The 23,423-nt window shown below is 52.8% G+C and overlaps 9 protein-coding genes across 9 annotated transcripts; 4 read left to right on the forward strand and 5 right to left on the reverse strand.

Annotated features, from left to right (window-relative positions):
- Positions 1 to 39: 39 nt before the first annotated feature.
- On the forward strand, positions 40 to 1,208 carry HMPREF1120_01069 (uncharacterized protein; the record flags this gene model as incomplete). Its single annotated transcript, XM_009155076.1, has 3 exons — positions 40 to 251; positions 308 to 584; positions 636 to 1,208. 3 exons carry the CDS (start codon positions 40 to 42, stop codon positions 1,206 to 1,208), a joined length of 1,062 nt encoding a protein of 353 aa, XP_009153324.1.
- Positions 273 to 2,515, reverse strand: HMPREF1120_01070 (porphobilinogen deaminase). Its single transcript, XM_009155077.1, has 2 exons — positions 2,148 to 2,515; positions 273 to 2,095 (listed from the first exon to the last, which is right to left on the reverse strand). Exons 1-2 carry the CDS (start codon positions 2,455 to 2,457, stop codon positions 1,338 to 1,340), a joined length of 1,068 nt encoding a protein of 355 aa, XP_009153325.1. The 5' UTR covers positions 2,458 to 2,515; the 3' UTR covers positions 273 to 1,337.
- Positions 2,516 to 2,822: 307 nt separating this feature from the next.
- Positions 2,823 to 5,534, forward strand: HMPREF1120_01071 (lon protease like 2, peroxisomal; the record flags this gene model as incomplete). The annotated part of the gene is made up of 1 exon (XM_009155078.1): positions 2,823 to 5,534. The coding sequence occupies one exon, from the start codon at positions 2,823 to 2,825 to the stop codon at positions 5,532 to 5,534; it is 2,712 nt and encodes a 903-aa protein (XP_009153326.1).
- On the reverse strand, positions 4,858 to 7,336 carry HMPREF1120_01072 (uncharacterized protein). Its single transcript, XM_009155079.1, has 3 exons — positions 6,690 to 7,336; positions 6,338 to 6,634; positions 4,858 to 6,272 (listed from the first exon to the last, which is right to left on the reverse strand). Exons 1-3 carry the CDS (start codon positions 7,181 to 7,183, stop codon positions 6,005 to 6,007), a joined length of 1,059 nt encoding a protein of 352 aa, XP_009153327.1. The 5' UTR covers positions 7,184 to 7,336; the 3' UTR covers positions 4,858 to 6,004.
- A 319-nt stretch (positions 7,337 to 7,655) lies between these two features.
- HMPREF1120_01073 (26S proteasome regulatory subunit rpn-1) lies at positions 7,656 to 10,427 on the forward strand (the record flags this gene model as incomplete). Its single annotated transcript, XM_009155080.1, has 2 exons — positions 7,656 to 10,349; positions 10,401 to 10,427. 2 exons carry the CDS (start codon positions 7,656 to 7,658, stop codon positions 10,425 to 10,427), a joined length of 2,721 nt encoding a protein of 906 aa, XP_009153328.1.
- A 601-nt stretch (positions 10,428 to 11,028) lies between these two features.
- Positions 11,029 to 12,886, forward strand: HMPREF1120_01074 (uncharacterized protein; the record flags this gene model as incomplete). Its single annotated transcript, XM_009155081.1, has 2 exons — positions 11,029 to 11,273; positions 11,335 to 12,886. 2 exons carry the CDS (start codon positions 11,029 to 11,031, stop codon positions 12,884 to 12,886), a joined length of 1,797 nt encoding a protein of 598 aa, XP_009153329.1.
- A 156-nt stretch (positions 12,887 to 13,042) lies between these two features.
- Positions 13,043 to 16,059, reverse strand: HMPREF1120_01075 (uncharacterized protein). The gene has a single exon (XM_009155082.1). The coding sequence runs from the start codon at positions 15,734 to 15,736 to the stop codon at positions 13,523 to 13,525; it is 2,214 nt and encodes a 737-aa protein (XP_009153330.1). The 5' UTR covers positions 15,737 to 16,059; the 3' UTR covers positions 13,043 to 13,522.
- Positions 16,060 to 16,311: 252 nt separating this feature from the next.
- Positions 16,312 to 20,324, reverse strand: HMPREF1120_01076 (insulysin). The gene is made up of 2 exons (XM_009155083.1): positions 19,712 to 20,324; positions 16,312 to 19,645 (listed from the first exon to the last, which is right to left on the reverse strand). Exons 1-2 carry the CDS (start codon positions 20,090 to 20,092, stop codon positions 16,619 to 16,621), a joined length of 3,408 nt encoding a protein of 1,135 aa, XP_009153331.1. The 5' UTR covers positions 20,093 to 20,324; the 3' UTR covers positions 16,312 to 16,618.
- Positions 20,325 to 20,898: 574 nt separating this feature from the next.
- On the reverse strand, positions 20,899 to 22,735 carry HMPREF1120_01077 (retrograde regulation protein 2; the record flags this gene model as incomplete). The annotated part of the gene is made up of 7 exons (XM_009155084.1): positions 20,899 to 21,168; positions 21,255 to 21,347; positions 21,403 to 21,900; positions 21,959 to 22,086; positions 22,139 to 22,223; positions 22,282 to 22,407; positions 22,457 to 22,735. The coding sequence occupies 7 exons, from the start codon at positions 22,733 to 22,735 to the stop codon at positions 20,899 to 20,901; spliced, it is 1,479 nt and encodes a 492-aa protein (XP_009153332.1).
- Between the last annotated feature and the right edge of the window lie 688 nt (positions 22,736 to 23,423).

Here is a 23,423-nt window from a genome sequence, read left to right on the forward strand (position 1 = left end):
GTGCATACACAATCTGTTACAGCAGCGGTCAAGGTTCCCATGGAGAACTCAGAACCGTCTCTCAGAGTTCTCTACAATCAGGCCAAGGCTCGTCTAGATGAATTAGACAGCCTGGATCCCCGGAGCGAAACATTCAAAGAGTGCTTACAGTCCATCATCGACGCCCTTCAACAATGTCGCAACCTTATACGAAAACTGTCCCTCTTCAGCACGAATGAGGAGGTGGAGGACATCTCCACGCAAGACCTTCAGTGAGTGGAACATCCGGAGGTTTTTCAGATATGCTCTGGCTGACGGCATCACTAAGATATCTTACTGTGGATTACCTTCTAGCGGATGTTATCCTGAAGTCATATGGGCAAGATCGCATTTCATCATTACGAGAAGCATCTGCGCTGCTTGAGGATTTCCTGACCCGGCTGGATCACTACGGGCTCCTGAGTCCGTCTGATCGGAAGCTCTACGAACGATTTCTTGAACAGCGTGGCGGTTTCAAGATAGTCTCTTCAGATAACCCGGAGGAGAAGCGGAAAATCAAGATATCCCGTTTCCAGGAAGAGAAGTCGTTGAAACAAAAGCTCGAGGTTTGTTTAACCGCCTTCAACAGTCTATGAACGCTTGCTAACCATGGACAGTATTTAAGGAATGAATCGGGAAAGTCAAACGTTGATGACGAGACGATTCGGAACTTGTACTTGGCTGAAATCGCACTGTGCGTCAACAAGGCGTTTTCTTCCTTGGAGATGATCAGCCAAGAACTCGAGATCTTGTCCCAAATGCGGCAGGCTGAGCCAACCAGGTCGGAAGTACCTGACGACCGAAGAGAGCCCTCGAGATCGGATGGCTATTCGGAGAGGCTTGACGGACCGGTGACCATGTCCGGACTTGGCAGACGAGGGGGCCCGCTGCTCGATCCAAAAGGCAAACCACTTCAGCCATTCACCTTGACAGACAAGCGAACTCAGCTGCAGCAGGGCGTATTCAGGCCCGGGCATAACCTTCCCACTATGAGCATAGATGAATATCTTGAAGAAGAACGGCGAAGAGGAGGGATCATCGAAGGTGGAGGGAATGCCAACGCACCCCAGCCAGAACCAGATGAAGATAATATGGAGCAAGCCGACGCTGCCACTATGAAGGCGCGTGAGTGGGATGAATTTGTCGAGGCGAACCCCAAAGGTGCCGGTAACACCCTCAATCGAGGCTGAAGAGGGCGTCCTGCTATTATCAGTTGCAGTGGTTCCGTCATGGTGTCGACTTCGAGAGCGTTGAATGGCAGTGCTCCAGTTCTCGTCATCTGATGATCCGCCGTGCCCTTCAACTGGACCAACCTGCCTCTATTTCTCTTCAAGGTCGGCTGCAGTGGTAGGCTTCTTTGCCTTGATCTCCGCCAGAATCTTGTCGGCGCCTCGGCGAAGTAATCCCTCCGCGGACTCCACCCCAAACACTTCCGCATCGTCCTTGGATTTGACGGCTTTACTCAGGTCAAGTTCGGCCTTTTCCTTGCCATCCAGGCTGACCACGATGCTCTTCATTCGAAGCGACTTGTTTCCGGCAGCATCTGTCGTCCAGCTAGTTTCCACGCCCAGAGGAGCGCTGCAGCCTCCTTCTAGCGTTCTTAGGAGGCTACGTTCAGCCGCGGTGGCGAGATGCGAGTCGAGATGGTCGATTTTGGCAAGCATTCTTTGCACACGCTCGTCTGCAGATCTGTTCTCGATACCAATCGCTCCTTGGCCCACGGCATGGAGCATGCCGCCGCTCTTCGAGTCCAGGTATTGAGTGATCCGATGGCCAAGGTTTAGCCGAAGGAGTCCTGCAGCACCAAGGATCAATGCGTCGAAAGGACTATCCTCCGCATCGAGTTTTGCTAGTCGAGTTCCGATGTTGCCTCTCATGTCGGCAACACGTAGATGAGGGTATAACAACGCGATCTGCGCAGTTCGCCGGATAGATGAGGTGCCAATAACTGAACCAGCCGGCAAGTCTTCGATATTACGCGGTGTCTTGCCAGCTTTGGTGACCAACACATCCCTTGGGTCCACACGAGGCATAACTGCTCCTATTTCACAGCCCGGTGGTAACTGCGTCGGCACATCTGGTGATTAACGTTAATATCTAGAGTGCTGCCCCCACGGAAGCCAACAAACCTTTATAGGCGTGCACGAGAATATCCAACTGGCCTTCGGTCATCAGCGTTTCGAGCTCATGAGTCCATAGATTCTTAACTGCCATGTCTTTGAAGGGAGTGACCTTGTCGATGTCGCCGGCAGCGGTGTCTCGAGCCTTGGTCACAAATACATGGTCGGGATGTACCGCCGCAAGGGCTTTCACCACTTGGTCGGTCTGTGCCAACGCCAGCGCCGATTTTCGTGTACCAACATTAATGACAACATCGCTTTTTGGATTTTCAATCTTGTCCAGGGTAATTTCCCCTTGCACAATGGAGATTGTCGTCATAGTTGCGGGCTTGACAAGGCTGGTAGAGTCGTAGGAAGGGGAATTCCCAGAATCGGAGGTTGAAGGACTGGAATTCCAAGTTGAAAGCGATTGCGCAATCACGTGCTCGAGTATTGCCATTGGCCAGAGTGGCACGTGACAGGCTACGTATGTTTCCCATGCCTCGGCTGCGCGGGCACCGGATCATCGTGGAGAAGACATCGAGCATCTTCCATCGCATGACATGACCTACAACTACCGTATTTGACGATGCATCTATCCCTGTGACAGGCCCTGCGGAGGACCCCGGATTCTCGTAAACAAAACCCTGCTTTGACCCGTGCCATCACTTTACCTTCGCATCCCATCCACAAACAGCCGGCACCATGGGATACACTGCGAAAGCAACCATTCCACTCATTCCACTGGCAAAGGACTCCGTCCTGCTGCCCGGTGTCACCTTGCGAATCTCAGTTTCGAACCGTTCCGATATACCCCTCCTTCTATCTTCGGCGTTCCAACGTGCGACGAAAGGAAGATCAGGAACAGCCCAACTCCCGGTGGGCTGCGTACCTCTAAACTCGCCCTTCCTTAGCCCCGATGGCAAGGAGTTACTGGACAGTTCTGAGAAAGAGAGCAGCCGGCGCGTCGAGTACGCCGACATAGCCCCTGGCAATGCACGAAAGCAAGACTTGTTTGGCTATGGTACTCTAGCGAAGATCATCGGGGTACAAGGAAGCTCAAATGTGGACCCTTATCTGGTGGTGGAGGGGGTTCAACGGTTCAGGATCGACCGTATCAAACATGAGAAACCATACTTTGAAGCAGAAGTCACATTCTACGAGGACGAAGTCCCCGATCTGAACGACGGCGACCTGCGAGCCAGTTTTACTCGGTTAAAACAACGGTCACGCGAGCTTCTCACCCTACTTCGCCTGTCTTCGCTCTTCCGCCCGGCGTCAATGGTTCTCTCCCCACTCATAGTCCGCCGATTTGAGTTGTTCATCGCCAAGAAGGACCTCTCGCAAGCTGGACAGTTGGCCGACTTCATGACTGACATTGTCGAGTCAAGTTTTGAGGAGAAACTTCGTATTCTAAGCACTCTGGACCTTCACGACAGACTTGAGCGCGTCCTAGCTTTGCTTAATAAACAGATCGCTGGAATCAACGGCAACATCAAAATCACCTCAATCACGTCGACAACACTCCCTCCAAACCTGGGCGTGGACATCTCCGACCTAAACCAAAGCCAAAGGGAGGCCCTAGCACGGCGAGCCATGTCCGGGCTTAACGGCATGACACCGCCGGGCATGCCGGGTCAAGGCCGTGGCGACCCAGACGAAGAGAATGAGGTTAATGAAGTCGAAGAGCTCAAGAAAAAGGTAGCCGAGGCAGGGCTGTCCCCTGAAGCGCAAAGCGTGGCGGAGCGAGAACTGCGGCGCCTCAAGAAGATGAACCCAGCCAATGCCGAATATGGTGTTATCCGCACCTATATTGAGAACCTAGTCGAAATTCCGTGGACGAAAGTGACAGATGACCAGCTTGGCGCGGACACTCTGGCACGGGCCCGGAAACAGCTAGACGACGACCACTACGGCCTCGAGAAGATCAAGAAGCGGCTTCTAGAATATTTGGCAGTCTTGAAACTCAAGCAACAGGTCAACGCCGATATCGACCAGCAAATTGCTCGGCTCACCAAGCAACTCACTCCCGCGCAGGAAGGCGAAGAGAAAGCAGTGGAGCAGATTCCGGACGATGAGAGGGATGCAGCCACAGCCAAATTGCACGTGCTGAAATCCAAGCGTATGATCGACAAATCCCCGATCTTACTGCTCGTCGGCCCGCCAGGAGTAGGCAAGACATCACTTGCGAAATCTATTGCTCTGTCGCTTGGTCGAAGATTCCATCGGATCTCACTCGGAGGAGTAAGGGACGAAGCCGAAATTCGTGGTCACCGAAGAACCTACGTGGCAGCCATGCCCGGTCTCATCGTCAGCGGACTCAAGAAGGTGGGAGTGGCGAACCCAGTTTTCCTGCTCGACGAAATCGACAAGATCAGCTCCAACAACTTCCACGGCGATCCGTCGGCGGCCATGCTGGAAGTTTTGGACCCGGAACAAAACCACAGCTTCAACGACCACTATGTCAACATCCCCATCGACCTCAGCAAAGTGTTGTTCATCGCCACCGCAAATACCTTGGACACGATTCCTCCTCCGCTGCTCGACCGGATGGAAACGATTCATCTATCAGGCTACACGACGATTGAAAAGCGACATATCGCCAAGCAACATCTGATTCCGAAACAGATTCGCACCAACGGTCTTTCGGAGGGCCAAGTCATTATCCCCGACGACGTTCTCGACACCATCATCACATCGTATACTCGGGAATCGGGCGTGCGGAACCTCGAGCGCGAGATTGGGTCTGTGTGCCGATACAAAGCGGTGCAGTACGCGGACGCACGAGATGCAAATGATATGTCCAAGTACAATCCGACCGTGACGGTTGAGGAACTCGAAGACATCTTGGGCATCGAACGGTTCGAGGAGGAGATTGCCGAGAAGACGTCACGTCCTGGCGTGGTCACTGGTCTGGTGGCTTATTCTTCAGGTGGCCAAGGTAGTATCTTGTTCATCGAGGTCGCCGACATGCCGGGAAAGGGCACCGTGCAGCTCACGGGCAAGCTGGGCGATGTGCTCAAGGAGTCGGTCGAAGTCGCTTTGACTTGGGTGAAAGCACACAGCTACGATTTGGGTCTCACACATGACCCTCACGAGGATATCATGGAGAAGCGTGCCATCCATGTCCATTGCCCTGCGGGCGCTGTGCCCAAGGACGGTCCTAGTGCCGGTCTTGCCCACACCATCGCTCTGATTTCTTTGTTTTCCGGTAAAGCCGTCCCGCCCCAGATCGCAATGACTGGCGAAGTCAGTCTGAGAGGTCGCGTCATGCCCGTCGGCGGCATCAAGGAGAAACTCATTGGCGCCCATCGCGCCGGCGTCAAGACTGTCTTGCTCCCTGCCCACAACCGCAAGGATGTCAAGGATGTCCCGGAGGAAGTTAAGCGGGACTTGGAAATTGTCTATGTCAAGTAAGTTTAACTCTACACCACCTATTGCCCAAAGAGGTCATGGTACCCCTGGAGTTCGATTTTTACTGACTTATGCACCAACGTTGCAGGCATGTTTACGAGGCGTTGCGATACATCTGGCCTGACTCGCCCTGGGCCACAGATCAACATTATGCGCAGATCGAGAGTAGATTGTGATGATTACCACGGTCACGGTTTGGGTATCTTTGTGTTGTTTTGTCCTTTTCCTGGCCAGCGCTAGTTTGTAAATATAAATAATGAATCAAATGTATCCCATCATCGCAATCTGTGCCTCCACGTGCAATGGATTCGACCAACTTCAAGATTTTTGTAACAGAGCTCCACAGGAGCTGCCTGCAAACCAGGGCGCGATATTACCAACACCCCGGTGGCCACCCTTACAAGACACGATCCTTAAATGGTACCCAATCCGTCCGCTCTATTGACGGCATTGCTTTGAAAGTGATGATATAATTATTTTACACTCACGCTTGGCTTTGCAGTATTCTTGACGAGTGGTGAGGCAGGAACCTTGGTCGCTACGCCCTGCATAGCTCTCGCGTTGTCCGCAAAGGCCTGCCACGTCGGGGCCCACTTTGCTTTTCCTCTGAGCAGTTCCTGCGCCTGTTGGGCGATGGACTTCCGGTGCTCGATGTTCGGGTTCATGGTTCCCCACTGGGACTCCCGTCGCTGTTCGGTTAACATGGCCTTCATCGTGTTCCAGTAGGGGTCATGCTCCCATCTAAAAAACATGATCAGTTTGGGGGTCCTTGAAATGGACGCTCTAAATAAGGAGGGCAAACGTACGGTGATAGATCTTTGATCTCTTCCGGGTAGACAAAGGGCTTCGCAAGCTGCACCGTCATCTTCTTCTGACTCGGTGGACGGAACAATTCCCCTCGAGTGTATGGAGAAGCGGCGTCTTTTCTCTGCACCTTGCCCTGGATGACCACACTCCGAATGTGTAAAACATCAACATTGTAGACGTTCTTCAGGTATGCTTTCATATCCAGCTTGCTGAAATGGAGCGGGACATCGAAGGCGGCGTATCGCGGGCCGAGATGGGGGGTGCGCATCAGCACAACGGCGTCTTTGACATCTGGGCTGGATCTCAAATCAGTATATCATCGAAGGGAAAAGTGATGGATTGGAAACCTACAAATATATCTGCTTTCGCTGTTGGAGTGGTACATTGGAGGAGGCGGAGAAATACTGGACGGGATTTCGTAGGAGTGAAAGGATCTTGGACCTGGTGAGGTTATGTGCGTTGTCCGAGATGAAAGTCCGCACGTCAGGCGAGACATTGCAGAGCTGTGGATGAAGGTCCATGAATTTATCGAGGTGTTCTCTGTCCAACTTCCACCATTCTAGCTCTCCTTTGTCGTTGACCGTTCGGTCAATCGCATATAGCTCTGCTGTCGCAAATTTTGGAATGGATGGATTGCCCGTCCGCGAGGGATCCTGTTGCGTATTGACGTAGCTGTTGTACCACACATGCGGCGGTGTCTTTTTGAATTGTCGGAATTGCTCCGGGTCCAGTCCTTTACTCGTCTTTATTCTTCGTTTGGCGTTCCATAGTCGAGGGCCATCTGTGGCTTCACGCGGGTGTCTCAGCTTCGTCAGGAGCGTCGGGGGGACTCGTGAGCGAGGCATCCTGGCTGGAACCGGAAAATGTCAGGGCCACAGGATGCTCACAACGGGACTCTCAGCAAAAGACTGCAGCCTCCAAGTTTCTCTGCAATCACTGTCAGGCTGTTCTCCGATTCGCTTCGTTCAATTGCGGCGAGGAAACTGCGCCAAGCCGCAGCCTTGAAGTTGGGAGGAACGCGTCCAAACATGCGCAGCGCGAATGCCTGACCGTAGCCGCAGTTTGTAGTGCCACCGACGGCAACATTAATGGTGGATCACTTGCACTGGCATCAACTGGCCTCGCATCAACGCATCCATTCCGTAAGCTACTTGACGCCTGAACCAGAGCCTCCAACGGGGTTTGAGTCTTCAGCAGTAATTCAATTGTATCGCCAACCGTTTCTCCTGCTTTTCTCCTCCCAGACACCGGATATACCTTTACCTGTCCCTTCCACTCTTTTGCATTCTGTTGGCCACCCCCGGCCCCTACATCAAGATGGCGCAGGACGAGAAGAAGCCCACTGCCGCAGAGAAGGGCAAGGGCAAGGCGCCGGCGGAGGATGCTCCCATTTCCAACGGGGATAAAACCGCCACCGGGGAGAAAGATGACGGGAAGAAGAATCAGGGCAAACCTGAAGAACACGCCGAAGAAGAGCTAAGCGAGGAGGATCAACAACTCAAGAGCGAGCTCGAGATGTTGGTGGAAAGATTAAAAGAGGACGATGCCAGCTTATACAAGCCTGCCATGGATGCCATCAAGAATTTCATCAAAACCTCCACATCCTCGATGACGGCCGTGCCCAAGCCTTTGAAATTCCTTCGACCGCATTACGAAGAGCTGACCGCTCTGTACGACAAATGGCCCGCGGGTCCCGACCGGGATTCGTTGGCTGACATGCTGTCGGTGTTGGGCATGACTTATGGGGACGAAGAAAAGCTCGAGACCCTGAAGTACAGATTACTGTCCAAGTCGGACGATCTGGGCTCATGGGGCCATGAATACATCCGACATCTCGCACTTGAGATTGGACAAGAATACCAAAACCGCTTGACGGACGATCGGGAAGTTGGGGATCTCACCGAACTCGCGTTGTCCCTGGTCCCTTACTTTTTGAGCCATAACGCAGAAGCCGACGCGGTCGACCTGCTGAGCGAACTTGAGATGATTGAAGAGATACCTCGATTTTTGGATGAGAACACATACGCGCGAGTCTGTCTCTACATGGTTTCCATGGTCAACCTTCTTACCTACCCTGATGATGTCGCTTTCCTTAAGACGGCCCATGACATCTACGTTAAGTACAACAAGCTGGCCCAGGCAATGGTGTTGGCCATAAGACTGAATGACCATGAGCTCATCCGGCGAGATCTGGAATCAACGGATGATGTGGCGCTGAAAAAACAATTGGCATTTTTGATTGCTCGACAGAGAATATCACTCGATGTGCCGTCGGAAACAAAGGATGAACAGGAGATTGCCGAGTGCTTGGGGAACACACAACTACCCAACCACTTCAAGACCCTTGCGAAAGAGCTGAACATCCTGGAACCCAAAACTCCAGAGGATATTTACAAAACACATCTTGAGAGCGGACGAGCGAGCTCGGCTGTGGCAGATTCGGCCAAGCACAACCTCGCCAGCGCCTTCGTTAACGCTTTCGTCAATGCAGGCTTCGGCACTGACAAGCTAATGTTGGTAGAAGGCGAACAGCGACCGTGGGTCTGGAAAACGAAAGACGACGGCATGATGTCTACTACTGCGTCGTTGGGTATGCTGAAGCAATGGGATGTTGAAGGCAGTCTGGACACAATCGACCAGTTTCAGCAATTATCCGAAGAACCTATCAAAGCCGGAGCTTTGCTGGCATATGGTGTCGTGAACTCCGGAGTACGAATGGAAGGTGATCCTGTCATTTCCCTCCTGAGTGATGACGATGTTCTCGAAAGAGGGAAGCCTACCACTCGCCTGGCGGCCATCATGGGTCTAGGCTTGTCATACGCCGGTTCGAACAGGGAGGATCTACTGGAATATCTGCTTCCTATCGTCGAGGACGGCTCGCTGGAGATGCGACTATCTGCTATGGCCGCCGTCTCGCTCGGTATGATCTTCGTCGGTTCCTCCAACCACCAAGTCGCCGAAGCGATCGCCACCCAGTTGATGGATGACGACCGCCAGAAGCAACTCAAAGACAAGTGGGCCAGATTCATGGCTCTCGGCTTGGCATTGTTGTACTTTGGCCGGCAAGAGGAGGTCGACGTCATTCTGGACATTCTTAAAGCGATTGACCATCCTATGGCGAAACCGACCGCAACACTGGCCTCGGTATGCGCATGGGCGGGCACTGGAGCTGTGCTTAAGATCCAAGAGCTTCTGCACATCTGCAACGATCATATCGAAGACAAGGAGGAAACGACAGGCGATCAGTTGGTTCAGGCTTATGCCGTCCTCGGCATTTCTCTGATTGCAATGGGCGAGGATGTGGGTCAGGAAATGGTGCTTCGACAGTTTGGCCATCTCATGCACTACGGCGAAGCCAACATCCGGAAGGCCGTCCCTCTTGCCATGGGTCTCATCAGCCCCAGCAATCCTCAGATGAAGATCTACGATACTTTGTCGAGGTACAGCCATGACAACGACAATGATGTGGCTATCAATGCCATTTTTGCAATGGGCTTGGTCGGTGCTGGTACCAACAATGCCCGTCTTGCTCAATTACTCCGACAACTTGCCAGTTATTACCACCGGGATCAGAGTTCGCTGTTCATGGTGCGCATTGCTCAGGGGCTGGTGCACATGGGCAAAGGCACCATGTCCCTAAATCCATTCCACACCGACCGACAAGTATTGTCGAGCGTCGCCGCAGCTGGCCTTCTCACGGTTCTTGTGTCTCTGATCGACTCGAAGCAATTCATTCTCGCTGAAGCACACTATTTGCTCTACTTCCTGGTTACGGCGATGTATCCCAGATTCCTGGTGACTCTGGACGAAGACCTGAAGCCATTGACTGTCAATGTGCGCGTGGGACAAGCCGTGGACGTTGTCGGAGCTGCTGGCCGACCGCGCACGATCACCGGTTGGCAGACACAAAGCACTCCAGTGTTGCTTGCGTATGGCGAGCGGGCGGAGCTGGAGGATGAGCAGTACATCTCACTGAGCAGCACTCTCGAGGGATTGGTGATTCTACGCAAGGTCAGTATTTGATAGCCGTCATTGCGGGAACCCTGCTAACTTTACTCCCAGAACCCTGAATGGGAGAGCACGAGCTGAATGGCCTAGCTCACATCACAACTTCCATGATCCGCTTACCAAAATGGGGACAGTGTTGCAGCGCAAGGCTGGATCGCAAGAAGGCTGTACTACTAGTATTAGAGGTAGTTTAGATGGCTGCTGAAAGGCTTGCTTACGCCGGTCGAAGGGAGGAGATCTATTGCACACGCCCCGGCCCTTCTGACCTGAAGAGCACTATTATTACAGGATGCGTTATTCGATATCTCAGTACCTGGAGATACCTGGAGATACCTGATACACTCACAATACCAAAATATCACGTGATGTGGTACGCTCCGCCTGACTAAGCATGCTCGCTATTCTCCGCGCGGTCAATGCCGCGAATCATCATGGAGTGCGTGGTGGCGGCCTAAAGTTGCATCATCAGACCCCAGTTCCGCAGCCTCGCTGGCACTACACTTCTATCAATGACACCTTGTTCACCACTTTTGTAGAGATTCCCTACGCGGCTGGGAGGCAAGTTCCGGGCAATATGATGTTCTAGACATGACAGTCGGCATCATGTCGTCTCAATCCTCTTATTTCCCATATATCTTAACTTGAAACGGCGAACGGGCATTGCCCGAACTCCTGGATAGAGATGGCGCCCTCCTCGCCGGCCTCCATTCCGCGCATCACTGCTCTCGACTTCGACGCCAATCGGCGGCACCGACGACATTCTCGCGAATCCGGACGACATTCTCGCGAATCCGGACGACGTACCTTCGGCGATGAGGACTTTGACTTCATGGGCGAAGTCGCCCAGGAAATCATTGAGCGGGACAGACGCAAGATGCGCAGAGAAGTTGTACGGGTTCTGAGCTTCGTCTGCGCGGTTCTTTGCTGGTAAGGAGGCTACCCGATACGCATCAGGCAGATTGGATGGTTCTAACATTTGGCTTTACAGTCTCTGTGCCGGCTCTATAACCTCCTTCTCGCTATACGGCGCCCGCTTCCTGACGGATCTTCACTACACTCAATACCGAGTCAATGCGGTCTCGATCGTTGCCGAACTGGCAATGTACCTGCCTGTCCCTCTCTACGGATACCTCTGTGACCGGTACTCCCCTCCACCACTGGCGCTGCTCTCTACCTTCCTCTTCGGATTCGGATATCTTCTGGCCGCATATACATACAAGTCAGGGCCTCCAGCTGACGCCACACGTGACACGCAGCATGGTTGGCCGTTTAGTGTGATGATTCTAGCATTCATTGGCATCGGCTCCGGCACTAGTTGTATGTATCTCTCTGCGGTAGCGACATGTGCCAAGAACTTTGCGACGGCAAAATACCGTGGATTCATGCTCGCCGTGCCCATTGCAGCGTTCGGTCTCAGTGGCATGTGGGAGAGCCAGGTCGGCGCGCACCTGCTGTACCAGAAACTACCAGATGGACGGAAAGGAGAAGTGGACGTGTTCAAATACTTTGTCTTCCTGGCCGGTACATTAGTAGGAGTTGGGCTTTTGGGCACGCTCGGGCTGCGCATCGTCGATGAGGAAGAACTCATTGAACATGGCGTCGAGAATCTCGAACGAAGCGGCTTGTTGGATGAAAGCGAGTTCTTTCGTGAGTCTCCTGACCCGACTCCGGCGCCGCGGACCTACGGCACCATTGGCGAGTCAGGGTCAGGCACAGCGACACCATCAGATGACAACTTCTCTGAAGACTTTGATCTCTCCGAGTCGCAACTGTTGAAGAAACGAGAACAAGAAGGACGACTGCGCAAGAAGAAATGGTGGCTCTTGAACCACGCAACGCACGCATTCTTAACGGACCATACCATGTGGCTGTTGGCCGCTGGGTTTTTATTGCTTACAGGACCAGGCGAAGCATACATCAACAACTTGGGAACTATCATTCCGACCTTGACGCCCGAGAACTACTTTGACCTGACGAGTCCGCCGGCCGGACACGCTTCGACGCACGTCAGTATTATTGCGCTCGCGTCCACCATTGCCCGTCTGTTTACGGGTACTTTGTCGGATCTTTTTGCGCCGCCTTCGGTGCCGGACAATCCACCGTCCACACGAGTCAGCTTTTCCCGCTTGGTCTTGCTGCTTCCGTCGGCGTTTCTTCTGTTTCTCGCCTTTGTCAATCTCGCCCTGCCGTTTTTCACTGCCCAACATCCCAGTTTGTTTTTGTTGTCCTCGACATTGGTGGGACTGGGCTACGGCGCCTCGTTCTCGCTTGTGCCTATTATTATTTCCGTCGTCTGGGGTGCAGAGAACTTTGCTACCAATTGGGGTGTCGTCGCTTTGATGCCGGCTGGCGGTGCTGCTGCCTGGAGTATTGTCTACTCGGTGGCTTATTCGCGCGCTGCCGACGGCGAGGATGGCGAGTGTAGAGGCTATGCATGCTTCGGCACCTGGGCTATTGGTTGTTCAGCGAGTGTTGCGGTCGCCATTGTTTTGTGGTCTTTTGCCTGGAAGTTGTGGAAGCAGCGGAATGTCGTCGTTTAGGATTTTGTCGCCTTACATCTATCTGCTTTTGGTTTCATTTTCTTTCTGCTACGACTTTGACTTGGAGGGAGGAGTACGGTGTCAGATGGGGAGAATCATGGTTGTGGTCATGATGGTGGTGGTGGTGGTGGTGGACGCCATCATTCGTCAGTCTTCCTCAATTATAGGGCTATTGGCTATTTCGAGGATCATTCTGTGATCAGTCCATAACATTTCCTGTGTCTGTCGGCCCTACAAGGTACGGTAGGTACACTGTGTATATACAGAGAGGACCTTGACAATGGTTGTCGTTTCTCAATCCTAGTCGTTCTCATTACCAGTGGTCATTGCAACGACAACTGCCACTGCAATTGCCTCAGTTCGGCCTCCGCTAGGTATTATCATTACTTGTTTATCATCCGTTACATCACATCACATCAAGTCATATCCATCCATCCAAACCGTGCCATACCATGCCATGCCATGCCATGCCTTGCCCCAGTAAAGCGCTCCGTAACAGCCCCAGGTATAGTAGAAAAGTAACCGAAAGCGGATGCTACTGGCCGATACCAATCAATCACACGCGTGCAACACACGCCTCGGTTCGTTCTCTTTTTTCTCATGATCACGGATCACGAATCACGGAATCAATTTCTTTCAAACCAACTCCCACGCAGCAACGCCGACAAACCCCATCCCGACACGACCTTTACCCTCACGGAACTCGCGAACCGTCAACCCCCGGGCGTCCTGTCGATCGCCGAAACTGGTGACGGCGAAAAGAGTCAAGGTCTGCCCTGGGGCCCCGAGTTGGCGAGCAGGGATATCGACGAGCCACGTGTCACCACCACCATGGCCACCACCGCCACCACCACTGTTGTTGCCGCCGCCAGGATAATACTCCATCGGGATATGATCTTTATTCCTTCCATCGACGCCATTGACCGAGACGATATACACCGGAGGTGGACCCTTCCGAGTATGTTTCGCCAGCGACCAATGCGGACACAAGAGTCCAAACTGGAACCTCACCATACCAGTATTGTTTTTTACATCAATCCTTCTCGAGCGCGGACAGACCGTCTTTTCACCAATCGAATAGTCCTCTTTGGCATTCGTGAAAATAGTAGGTCCCTCGACCATATCGGGCCAACACGCCGGGTCGATGACAATATATTCCTCCCAAGTCATCCTACGACCGCCAGGCAAGAAAAAATGGTCTTTATTTCCTGGGAAATGCTTGACCGCAAACTCCTCGTTGGACATGGTGAAGCATTCGGGGCTGAATTTGCGAATGTACGGTTGCCCTGCACCCTGGACGTGGCCGGCGCCCCAGCATGCGTCGATGAGTTTCCATTCGCCGTTGTCGATTTTGACGGCGTTCCAGGCGTGGCTGGCGCTATAGGGAGGTAATGGTGATCCAGGGGTAAGTGGTTTGAATCCGTATCCTTTGCCGTGGCCGGATATGACTAACGATTCGAGACCCGCGTAGGTGGCTAGGTTGGTGAATAGTGCTGCGTACCCTTCGCACACGGCCAGGCCGCTTTGCAGAGTCGATTGGGGTGTGGATCCCTTGACGTTGTTGTTGAAGAAGCTGACGACGTCGTAGGATATGTTGTGGTGCAGCCATGTAAAGATGGCTCGAGCCTTGTCGGTGGCCGAAGGGAACGGTGAAGTTAATTGGTGCGCGAGAGATTGTAGTGAGGTGACTTGGGTTCTTGGGAACAGGGTGGCTTGATGGTCGGGGCCGGAGAAGTCGCGGCATATTAGACACTCAGAACCAGAAGAAGGTATTGCGCCGGTGTTAGTGCGCTCAAATGCCACGCCGTTGGCGGTTGTTGAAGGCCGCTGAAGTGGTCCAGGTTTGGTGGCTTGTATGGCTGACAGATCTGGCCTTGACGAAAGAGGCACAGGCGGTGGCATTGGGGAATGTTGTAGAGCGTCGTGATCGAACGCATGTGCGACTCTTGCCATTGCCGAAAATGGCATGTTTTCTCGCTGCTCATGATTTGCAACAACTGGCTCTTGGACTCTGTGTTCTCTCATAGGCAATTGCACATTCACTTTCACGACTGATGGCACGATATCCCGATCCCGGCCTGGGACAGCGTCTGGCTGTGAGTGTGACGGTGAGTGGTCCTTATGCTGCTGGGTAAACGAGAATGCCGCCTTCTTCGCCTTTTCAACCGCCTCTATTGAGGGAATAGGTGGGATCTTTCGGAGAGGAGCACCATCGTGCTCATTTTTGTGGGAAGGAGGGCGTGGTGGCAGAGCAGGTCTCTGTGGTGGCGGAGGCGGTCTCACATCTGTTGACGTCCTTGTAGGCATCGGCGGCGTCGTAGAGGTTCGAGTGATATGTTTCGGCCTGTCATTGTTGCCCGACTGTGCATGTGCATGTGTGCCTCTAGGAGGTAGAACGGGCAATTCACACTCTCCCCAAGCCGGGGCCTTGACTCGACTCGCGGATTCTGTTGACTTGTTCCGTGTAGCGGTCACTTTGGGACATGTTCTCTCAATAGATGTTCTCTGCTGCGGCTGTGGCTGCTCGTCAAGTGAGTTGTTCCGTTGGGGCAATGGAGGAGGTTGCTTTCTGGTAGCTACAGCAGGTCGTACAGGTGGAGGCGGTGCCGGTGCAGGCAGATTGCCCACTCTGTTGTGCTGCTCGACGATTGATCCATGGATCCTTTCCGGCGGGTTATTGACGGTGTGTTGTTTGACCGCAATCGGCCGTCTCGCGGGGACAGCAGGCGTGACGATGTGCGACGAATTTGAGGAAGGTCGAGGAGGATCACCGGGAATGCGTCCGATATGTGCGGCGTTCAGGGCTGCAATGCGTTGCTGGAGGGTCAATGGTTGTGGATCCTCAGCCATGGGTGTGAATGTGTTAAAAGGCAGGTAAGGTAAGGTGGACAGAAATAACGCCGAGAAGCAGAGTCGCTAAGCTATCATGTGGAAACAGACTGGCCATGGCCCGGAAGGATATGGGCTATAGTATGGGAGGACGACGACGAGGGACAAGCAACATCGCAACCGTTGATTGTTTGAAATACTGGAGAAACACCCACGTGCAAGGGACAAAGCTGAAACAAGGACACGGACACTCCGCATACAACTGGTAGTAGGAGCGTCAGACCAAACACACTTTGTTGATCAAACACCAAACCATCTGCAGGAACAGCGGAGAATCTACCAGCTGAGGGTGTCATTTGAACAGGCCCAGACACGGGCGAGGGGCCGCAGCCTTGGGCTTCAGACGGGGGCCAAACATTGCAGTCGCAGCCTCGTGTCAAACAAGGCTTGAACTCCGTGTCTTGATTTTACTGGTACGCGCGCACACTCTCAATTGCTCCACCATCATTGTGTCTGAACCGCTGCATGAGCGTTCCAATAACAGATTTTACAGTCCATCCACCACTCAGCCCATTGAAGGAACTGCCAGCATAGATCCCTATCATAGAAATATACAGTAAACGGTACAAAGCACAGGCAATGTACATATGTCCAGGAGCATTGACCAGCTCTGTGGTGTACAACAACCCATTAACTTATCAAACACCATTTCCACCTATACATACATTGTACATCTATTCTACCACCTCTAGTCATTTTATAAGACACCCATGCCGACAACGCCTACGCTATGTCCTGGAATAAACATACCTCTACACTTTCCGCACATACAAACTGACAGAGAGAGACCTTCCTCTTTCCCCGTTATGCCACCACGATCCATTACATTGCAATGCTCAACCCTCACAACTTGGACTCAACATCCTCGAAACTCCGGATATCCTCAACGGCAATTGGCCCTTGGCTGACCTTCAACCCGGCTTTCCACTTGTACGGGTCTTCAATCAGCACCGGCGCAGGGATCTTGGCAGCCACTTCCACCCCATCGGTGGGAGATGCAGCAGACTTGATCTTCAATGCAACCTGCATCCGAGGTACTGCTTCTTCCAATTGTTCGACAACTTCCTGAGTGGCGCCAATGTGGTCTTGGACCGCCTCGACAATCTGGCCATCATCCACCAAATCCACCTTCGCCAGCGCTGGCTTGAGCTTATCTTCCTCCACCTCGACGCCAAGAGACCGAAGCACCTGTACCGTCAGCCCAACAAGCTGATCCCGTTGTTCTGCTGGAGAGATCTCAGCGGGAGCTTGGGTGGCTTGTGCTTCCAGATGCACAGAGACTTTGGCTCGAGTGGGCGACTCCGGATCGATGTACTGCGCAAAGAATTCTTTGATGTCATCCTTGGTGAGTTGGCGAATTTCGGCAACATCGTGGTCGACTTGGTAGAAATTGAAATATTCGCCGCTGATATATGCCCACAGGCGATTCGTTTCAAAGTCGAGATTCTTCAGTTTCTCCAACCGCTTGTTGATCAAACTGCGTTTGTGTCCTTCGAATTCCTCGTCGGACATTGACTCCATATCCTGCTTGAACTTCAGGAGGAACGCATTGATTCGCGACTCCAAATAGTCCGGATCCCTCTCGCTCTGGATGAGCACCCTGTAACCCATTGTGACGGCGGCGGGCCTAACGCCACTCCAAACAACATAGCCCAGTTGCTCTTTGGTTCGAAGCTGGTCGAACGAAGGCTCATCAGTCATCTGGGCGAACAACTGCAGCTTGGCCCGCAGCGGGATGTCCATAACGTGACCGACGTCCAAATAATACTCGATCGCGTTGTTGATGTTGGCAGGATCGCTCAGTTTTTGTTTGTACACGAAATTGCTGCCCTGCGGGATGATCAAATTCCTTCTAACCTCCCACAATGCCGGAGGCAGTGGCCGAGGCTTGAGGATCGACTCCACGAGGCTTGCAATCTTCTTTGCGTCCTCTTTATACAGGTTTCCGTGAGCAAGCACTTCAATGTGCGCCTGCTGCAGAAGCTGTGGACCGAAAGTCTGGATGTCGTCGACCGTAATGTGAGGAAGTTCGGCGGCAAAGAGATCGTTCATCCAGCCACGTTCGTTCAGGATCCATCTGGTGTAATCCCCAATCTGATAGTACGGCTGCTGGAAAGACCAATTCTTGTACTTCCGGGCCATACGCTCCTTGATGATCTCAAAGCGATCGGCCTTGATCTCAATGGTCTTCATTGTGGTCAAGATCTTCTCGAGGAGGACTGCCATTTTGTCGTTATACCCATGCACGCTCAAATCCACACCCAGCATCGTTGGGGCCACGCCGTACGCCAAGCCAGAGATCTCTGCGTCATAAGAATAGCTCGACAAAGCATCCTTAACCAGGCTCACAAACAAAACAGTCTTCACATAGTTTGCGGGGTTGGCCGAGGTGACTGGATTGCGGAGTTTGAGGTTAAGGTTGGCTTTGGGGACCCAGAAGGTATCATCCTTCTTCCACCACAGCCGAACAAGGTCGTCATTGCGAAGCAACTTCGGAGTCTTTGCAGGCTCTTTGACCTCCGTCTTCTCCACGTCCAGTTTGGTGGGGATGAACTCGTTCTTGTGTGGAAGATGGAGTTCTTTGATGGTCTCGTTCCCGTGAGAGGACAGAGCCTTTCGCACATCTGATAAGACATCCGTGGGGATCTTCTCCACTTTATACTCAGTGCCATACCATTTCTCTCGCTGGTCCCAGTCACCAGGATATTCCTGGGATACCAACATAAGACGAAAATTGTCCTCGCGGAGGCATTCCATAGCCTGCGTGATGGCCTCGGCGTCGAATTTTCTGAATTTGCTAGTCCCGCTCAAAAGTAAGTTACGAGGCAGCTTTTTCTGCATAACGCTGCTCGTGCCACTGGTGAAGCGACTCGCTGGCGACTTTTGACGAAACCGGAAGTCCACTTCCGCCATAATCTTCATTTCTTCATGCAGCCACTGCACCGGCGGGTTTGCCTTCATCATGCCAATGTATTGGAAGACAATCTTGACGATTTCGTGGTAGTTTTTCAAGCCTTCGGGCGTCAACCCGATTTCGATCTCGAAAAAAGCTGACCCGGGGCAAACGGAGTGGTAACCGGCCGACAGTGTCTGCGCCAGTCCTCGATCCTTAAGATACGCCAGGATACTTCCGGGTCCTTCATGACCAATGAGGTGGCTAATGTATCTGGCCGGCTGTGTTTCGTACATATCCTCTTCGTCTTGCCAGGGAAAGCTGATCTCCAACGAACGGGACTCCATGACTGGCTTTGCAAAGATCTCGTTGGACAATTGGTCTTTTGTCAAGATTTCGACGCCGTCCCACCGGTTCTGGGGCAGATCCTTGTTCTTGACCTCGGAGAAGAGTTCGACAACCCACTCTTCAAGCTCGTCCAGAGATTCGCGTCCCAGAACCACCAGCTTCATTCGATTGGCAGAATAATGTCTCTCGTAAAAACGGATAAACTCATCACGGATCTTGACGCCTCTTTTCTCCGGATCATCCCTCAGAGTCTGCAGATTCCCGGTCGAGAAGTGGTGGTATGGATGACGGGGGTTCGACAGAGACTTGGCCAGTTGTGACAGCCTCCAAGCATCGCTCTGTAGGTTCTTTTTGTTCTCAGAATCGACTGCCCGCAACTCACGATCCAATGTGCTCTCCAGAAACAGCGGCTTCACAAAGAACTGTGCAAACCGATCCAGGGCGCCATATAACGGACCCTTTGCCACCCCGTTGGAAGTCCCATTCACAACTCCATTGGGAGTGTTGTCATTGGCCTCGTGCGAAGCGGCACACTCGAAGAAGTAATTCGTCTGGGTGGCGGCGGTGTACGCGTTGGAGTGGCCCGAGTTAGAAGAGAGATAGGAAGAGTATTCATTCTCCACGGGGTACTGTATTCAAACTGTCAGCTTATTGTTCCTGCAATCAGGTTTATTCCTGGGGTAATTGAAACACACCTTTTCGGTTCCCATGAAAAGCAAATGCTCGACCGCATGCGCCATCCCCGGCATATCGTCCTCGTCTGAGAAATTGCCCACATTGACATTCAGACTCGCACTCGCCTTGTCCGTCTCTGCATCGTGAACGAGTAAGGCTTCGAGCTTATTAGGGAGCTCGATGACACGATATGACCGATCATCGAGATCTGGCTTTTCTAGGTCTTCTGCGATTCTCTTGACGGAGCCCATGACTGTGGCAAAGGATCGACTGGCAGGTGATTGCTGGAATGAAACTCTGGACAACAGGAGCCTTGACACCGGCAAGGAACGGTATACTAGCGGACACGAGACTCGCAAGGAAAGGAGCGACGAGTAGAAGAGGCGGGCGGACAGTTTCATGTAGATGAGACGGGGAGGATAGAAGGGGAAAGAGAAATCCAGGTAGGAGCAAGGAATGCGTACGTTCAGGCTGACAGGAGAAAAAGTCAGATAATCATGGCCCAAACACAGAACGATGATGGCAAACAAATATCAGAATCTCATCATTCAACGACTGGTCCTGCGCATACCGCCCTTGCCTTCGTCCGTGGCAGCGGCAGAAATGATGGTTAGTAATGCTAGTCCACTAGTGCATCATACTAAGCGCTAGCGCCGCTAGTCCCGCCATTGATCTCGGAATCTGGGTTGCTAGTCGCGCGGAGGCGGATGATCCGGTCCCAGCTCTGCGGTCAGACGCAGCCTCATACCACGACTATGCTACTAGCAGTGCTAGTGCAGAAGTATGGTACTAGCAGTTACCCCTTGACGCCAAGCCAAACATGAGGACCTTATTTATACTGGGGTCAAGTGGCAGTGAGATCTCTCCTATTCATGCTGGAGCGAGGTTATGTTACTCGATCCTGATACACCATGGAGCGGCTTGATAGAGGAGGTAAAATGGTGCTGAACCGGCCTTCGGAAGGTGGAAGCCGGTCGCGTGCGGAAGTTGAGCGAGGTCAAACCCGGAGGCCGTAAGAAGGTCTGGAGCGGCACCATCAGTGGTAGTATGGGACCCTGTGAGCCTCGGTTGGTATCATGTTGGATACCTTGACGCGTTTCATCTGCATCAATACTCTAGCTCCAATGACATTCCCCTGCATTCCTTTTCCCATCTCATCCATGGCATCTTTTCACGAATGCCGGGTCTTTGCGGGCCGTTACGGCATTCAGTACGTGTACCGGAATCCGTGGAGTCCCTCAATGACCTTCCGACCCTTGTCGACCTTCCTGTTGCTTAGCCAGAAGTGAGTTTCCAAGGTGACGATGATGACGAGAATGAGGCAACAGCACGCGATCGCGGCGTAGATGCCTGGTCTGTACTGTGGTGCATCCTGCGACCGGAAGACGAGACTGCCACTGATGCCACCGATTCCACCAAAGCCAACGAGCAGTGCGGAACAAAACGCTCGCTTCCATTGGCCACGGATGTTGTTCGCCTGGTTCGGACAGAAATCAGTACTAGATTCGTTTACTGCAGCGAATACTAATTCGGCAGAGAGAATCAAGGGATGAGTGGACTTACCTGCCAGGCCATGCAGCAAGGAATACTAGCATTGGCGCCTGCGGTTGTCAAAAACACCCCAAAGTATCTGACGCCAGAGTTGCTGGCATAACCCTGATTTCACCGAGTTAGCTGATGACAACAACACCAGCCCCGCAGCTCAACGTACCATGACCGGCAGTCCAATAAGGCAGATGATAGCATTGAGTGCCAGAATGGGCCCTCTTAGCCGATATTTGTCACTCAACCAGGAGGTCGTGTACATCAAGATGCCAGCAAAGGCGTATGGGGGGGCCACCAGACACTGCGCCGCACCCACGGAAAAGCCCATGTTCTCCCGTAGGATGATGGGCAAAAAGTACGCAATAGCATAGGTGATTGTGGTGAGGCAGAAGAAGATCATGGCAAATCCCCAAACCTTGGGGTCCAGCCCGGACGCTGCCCACTTCTTGAAGCTAAAAGGCTCGGCCTGTGCATCATCACGATCTTTTGCGATTCGTCGGATGATGAAGTTACATTCTCGTTCACTGAGAAAATGCCAGGCTGTCTTAGCGGCACGGTCGGGAAAGTCCACCAAGAAGAAATAACCGATGATGCCAACCAGGCAGGTCATGACACCTTCAAGAATGAAAATCCATCGCCAGCCTCGGTATCCAGCAATCCCGTCCTAAAGGGTCGAGTCAGTCACAGGGATTCAACGCAAACGGCGGGTTGGGAAGGCTCACCATCTGCATCAGTCCGTATGCAAGGATGCCCGAACATGCAGCCGCCAGGCAGCCGATCAAATAAAACACCGAGTAGCGTTTTTGTAGGTCATACCTAGAATACCAGGTCGAGATCAGGTAGACGGTGCCTAAGCTTTCAATCAGCGTTTATTGTGTTTGCGCGGAAATGAAGGTCCCTACCGGGAAAGAAGCCAGCTTCCAATACTCCCAGTACCATGCGTAAACCGAGCATTGTGGTCCAGTTCTTGGGAAATCCAAACCCGATCTGTGACGGTCAATTATTGCCGGGACCCCTTTATCGGCAGACATGGAATGGTGCTTACCATGACCACACCCCAGGCAAATGTGATGCAAGCCAGGAAGGGGCGGGGACCAATCTTCCTACAGAGGACGGTCGCTGGTGGCTGGCAGACGACATAAGTTGCGAAAAACACCAATGCAATTGTGGACTATTCTGCATGAGCATGACTTCATCATGAATGTTCCGCGGCCACCCACGTAACGAAAGTCAATGAGCTTCAGTTCCTTGGTCATTCCAGCGATGGCGGCCGCGGACAGATTGGTTCGGTCCATAAGACTGATGCAGTACATCAAACCACAGGTGACGATAAGACGTCTATCGACCTTGTGGATGATCTTGCGCTGCTCGGCAGGGGAGAACTCGGGATCTTGATCAAGGGATTCCTCGGAGCGGGATGAAAGGGCTTGCTCGAGCTGGGCAGTTTCGCCCTTTTCCAGGGAAGCCCGGAAACCCTGTTCAACTGGAACGGAAGCCATCTTTGCACGTGGAGGAGGGGCCGCAAAGGATAGAATGGAGGCTGGAAAGGGTTGAAGATGGAGAGCCAAAAAAGACACGTTTGTACTCAGGGGATACGGTATATCTTATTGTCCAGATATCGCGAAAGTACAGCCGCGGAACCTTGACCGATGATGTCGGCAATTGGGGAGGGGTAGAACACCACAAGAACAGGGCGCCCTCCATCAGTGGCGAGGACCCCATGGGGTAGAGAAGTAAGTGGGAAGGGCGCTGGGGCTAGGCTCATATTGTGGAGTTGCTATCTTGAATAGATAGCCTGGCGACCCGCCTGGACAAGTTGACTGTGCTGCATACCTGGTACTTGACAGTTCTGGCGCTGGGTGAAGTGAGGTTTCTCAACGTCCTGACAAAGCACAACAACAGCAAAACATGACAGCGGGAGTCGAGAATCCAATGGCAGGTTCAGATAGACGGGTGTAGTCCTAATCTAGGTAGGAGAATGAGCGGAAAGACAAAAGAGAGGTCAAAGGTGAGAAAGAAGACAAGACAAGCCGAGAATCATGCCAAGGGCCGGTCTCCTTTCTTCAGCCTTGGCCGCTCCATCTCCCGACCCCCCTCCTCTCCCCCGGCTTTTGCCATGTCCTGTCTGCCTCCAGTCTCGAATGCCGTGCACTACTAGTACCCGTTAGTGAGGTCTGCTACAACTTG

Source organism: Exophiala dermatitidis (assembly GCF_000230625.1).
Source record: "Exophiala dermatitidis NIH/UT8656 unplaced genomic scaffold supercont1.1, whole genome shotgun sequence".
Taxonomy (NCBI): domain Eukaryota; kingdom Fungi; phylum Ascomycota; class Eurotiomycetes; order Chaetothyriales; family Herpotrichiellaceae; genus Exophiala; species Exophiala dermatitidis.

Bases quoted from the DNA above. Each gene is read 5' to 3' on its own strand.
- HMPREF1120_01070 (XM_009155077.1), bottom strand. From the start codon at position 2,457: ATGACGACAATCTCCATTGTGCAAGGGGAAATTACCCTGGACAAGATT. The intron at 2,096-2,147 runs GTTTGTTGGCTT...GTTAATCACCAG, and splicing joins TCTCGTGCACGCCTATAAAG to ATGTGCCGACGCAGTTACCA.
- HMPREF1120_01072 (XM_009155079.1), bottom strand. From the start codon at position 7,183: ATGCCTCGCTCACGAGTCCCCCCGACGCTCCTGACGAAGCTGAGACAC. The intron at 6,635-6,689 runs GTAGGTTTCCAA...TTTGAGATCCAG, and splicing joins CAGCGAAAGCAGATATATTT to CCCAGATGTCAAAGACGCCG. The intron at 6,273-6,337 runs GTACGTTTGCCC...CATGTTTTTTAG, and splicing joins GAGATCAAAGATCTATCACC to ATGGGAGCATGACCCCTACT.
- HMPREF1120_01075 (XM_009155082.1), bottom strand. From the start codon at position 15,736: ATGGCTGAGGATCCACAACCATTGACCCTCCAGCAACGCATTGCAGCC.
- HMPREF1120_01076 (XM_009155083.1), bottom strand. From the start codon at position 20,092: ATGAAACTGTCCGCCCGCCTCTTCTACTCGTCGCTCCTTTCCTTGCGA. The intron at 19,646-19,711 runs GTGTGTTTCAAT...GTTTGAATACAG, and splicing joins TTTTCATGGGAACCGAAAAG to TACCCCGTGGAGAATGAATA.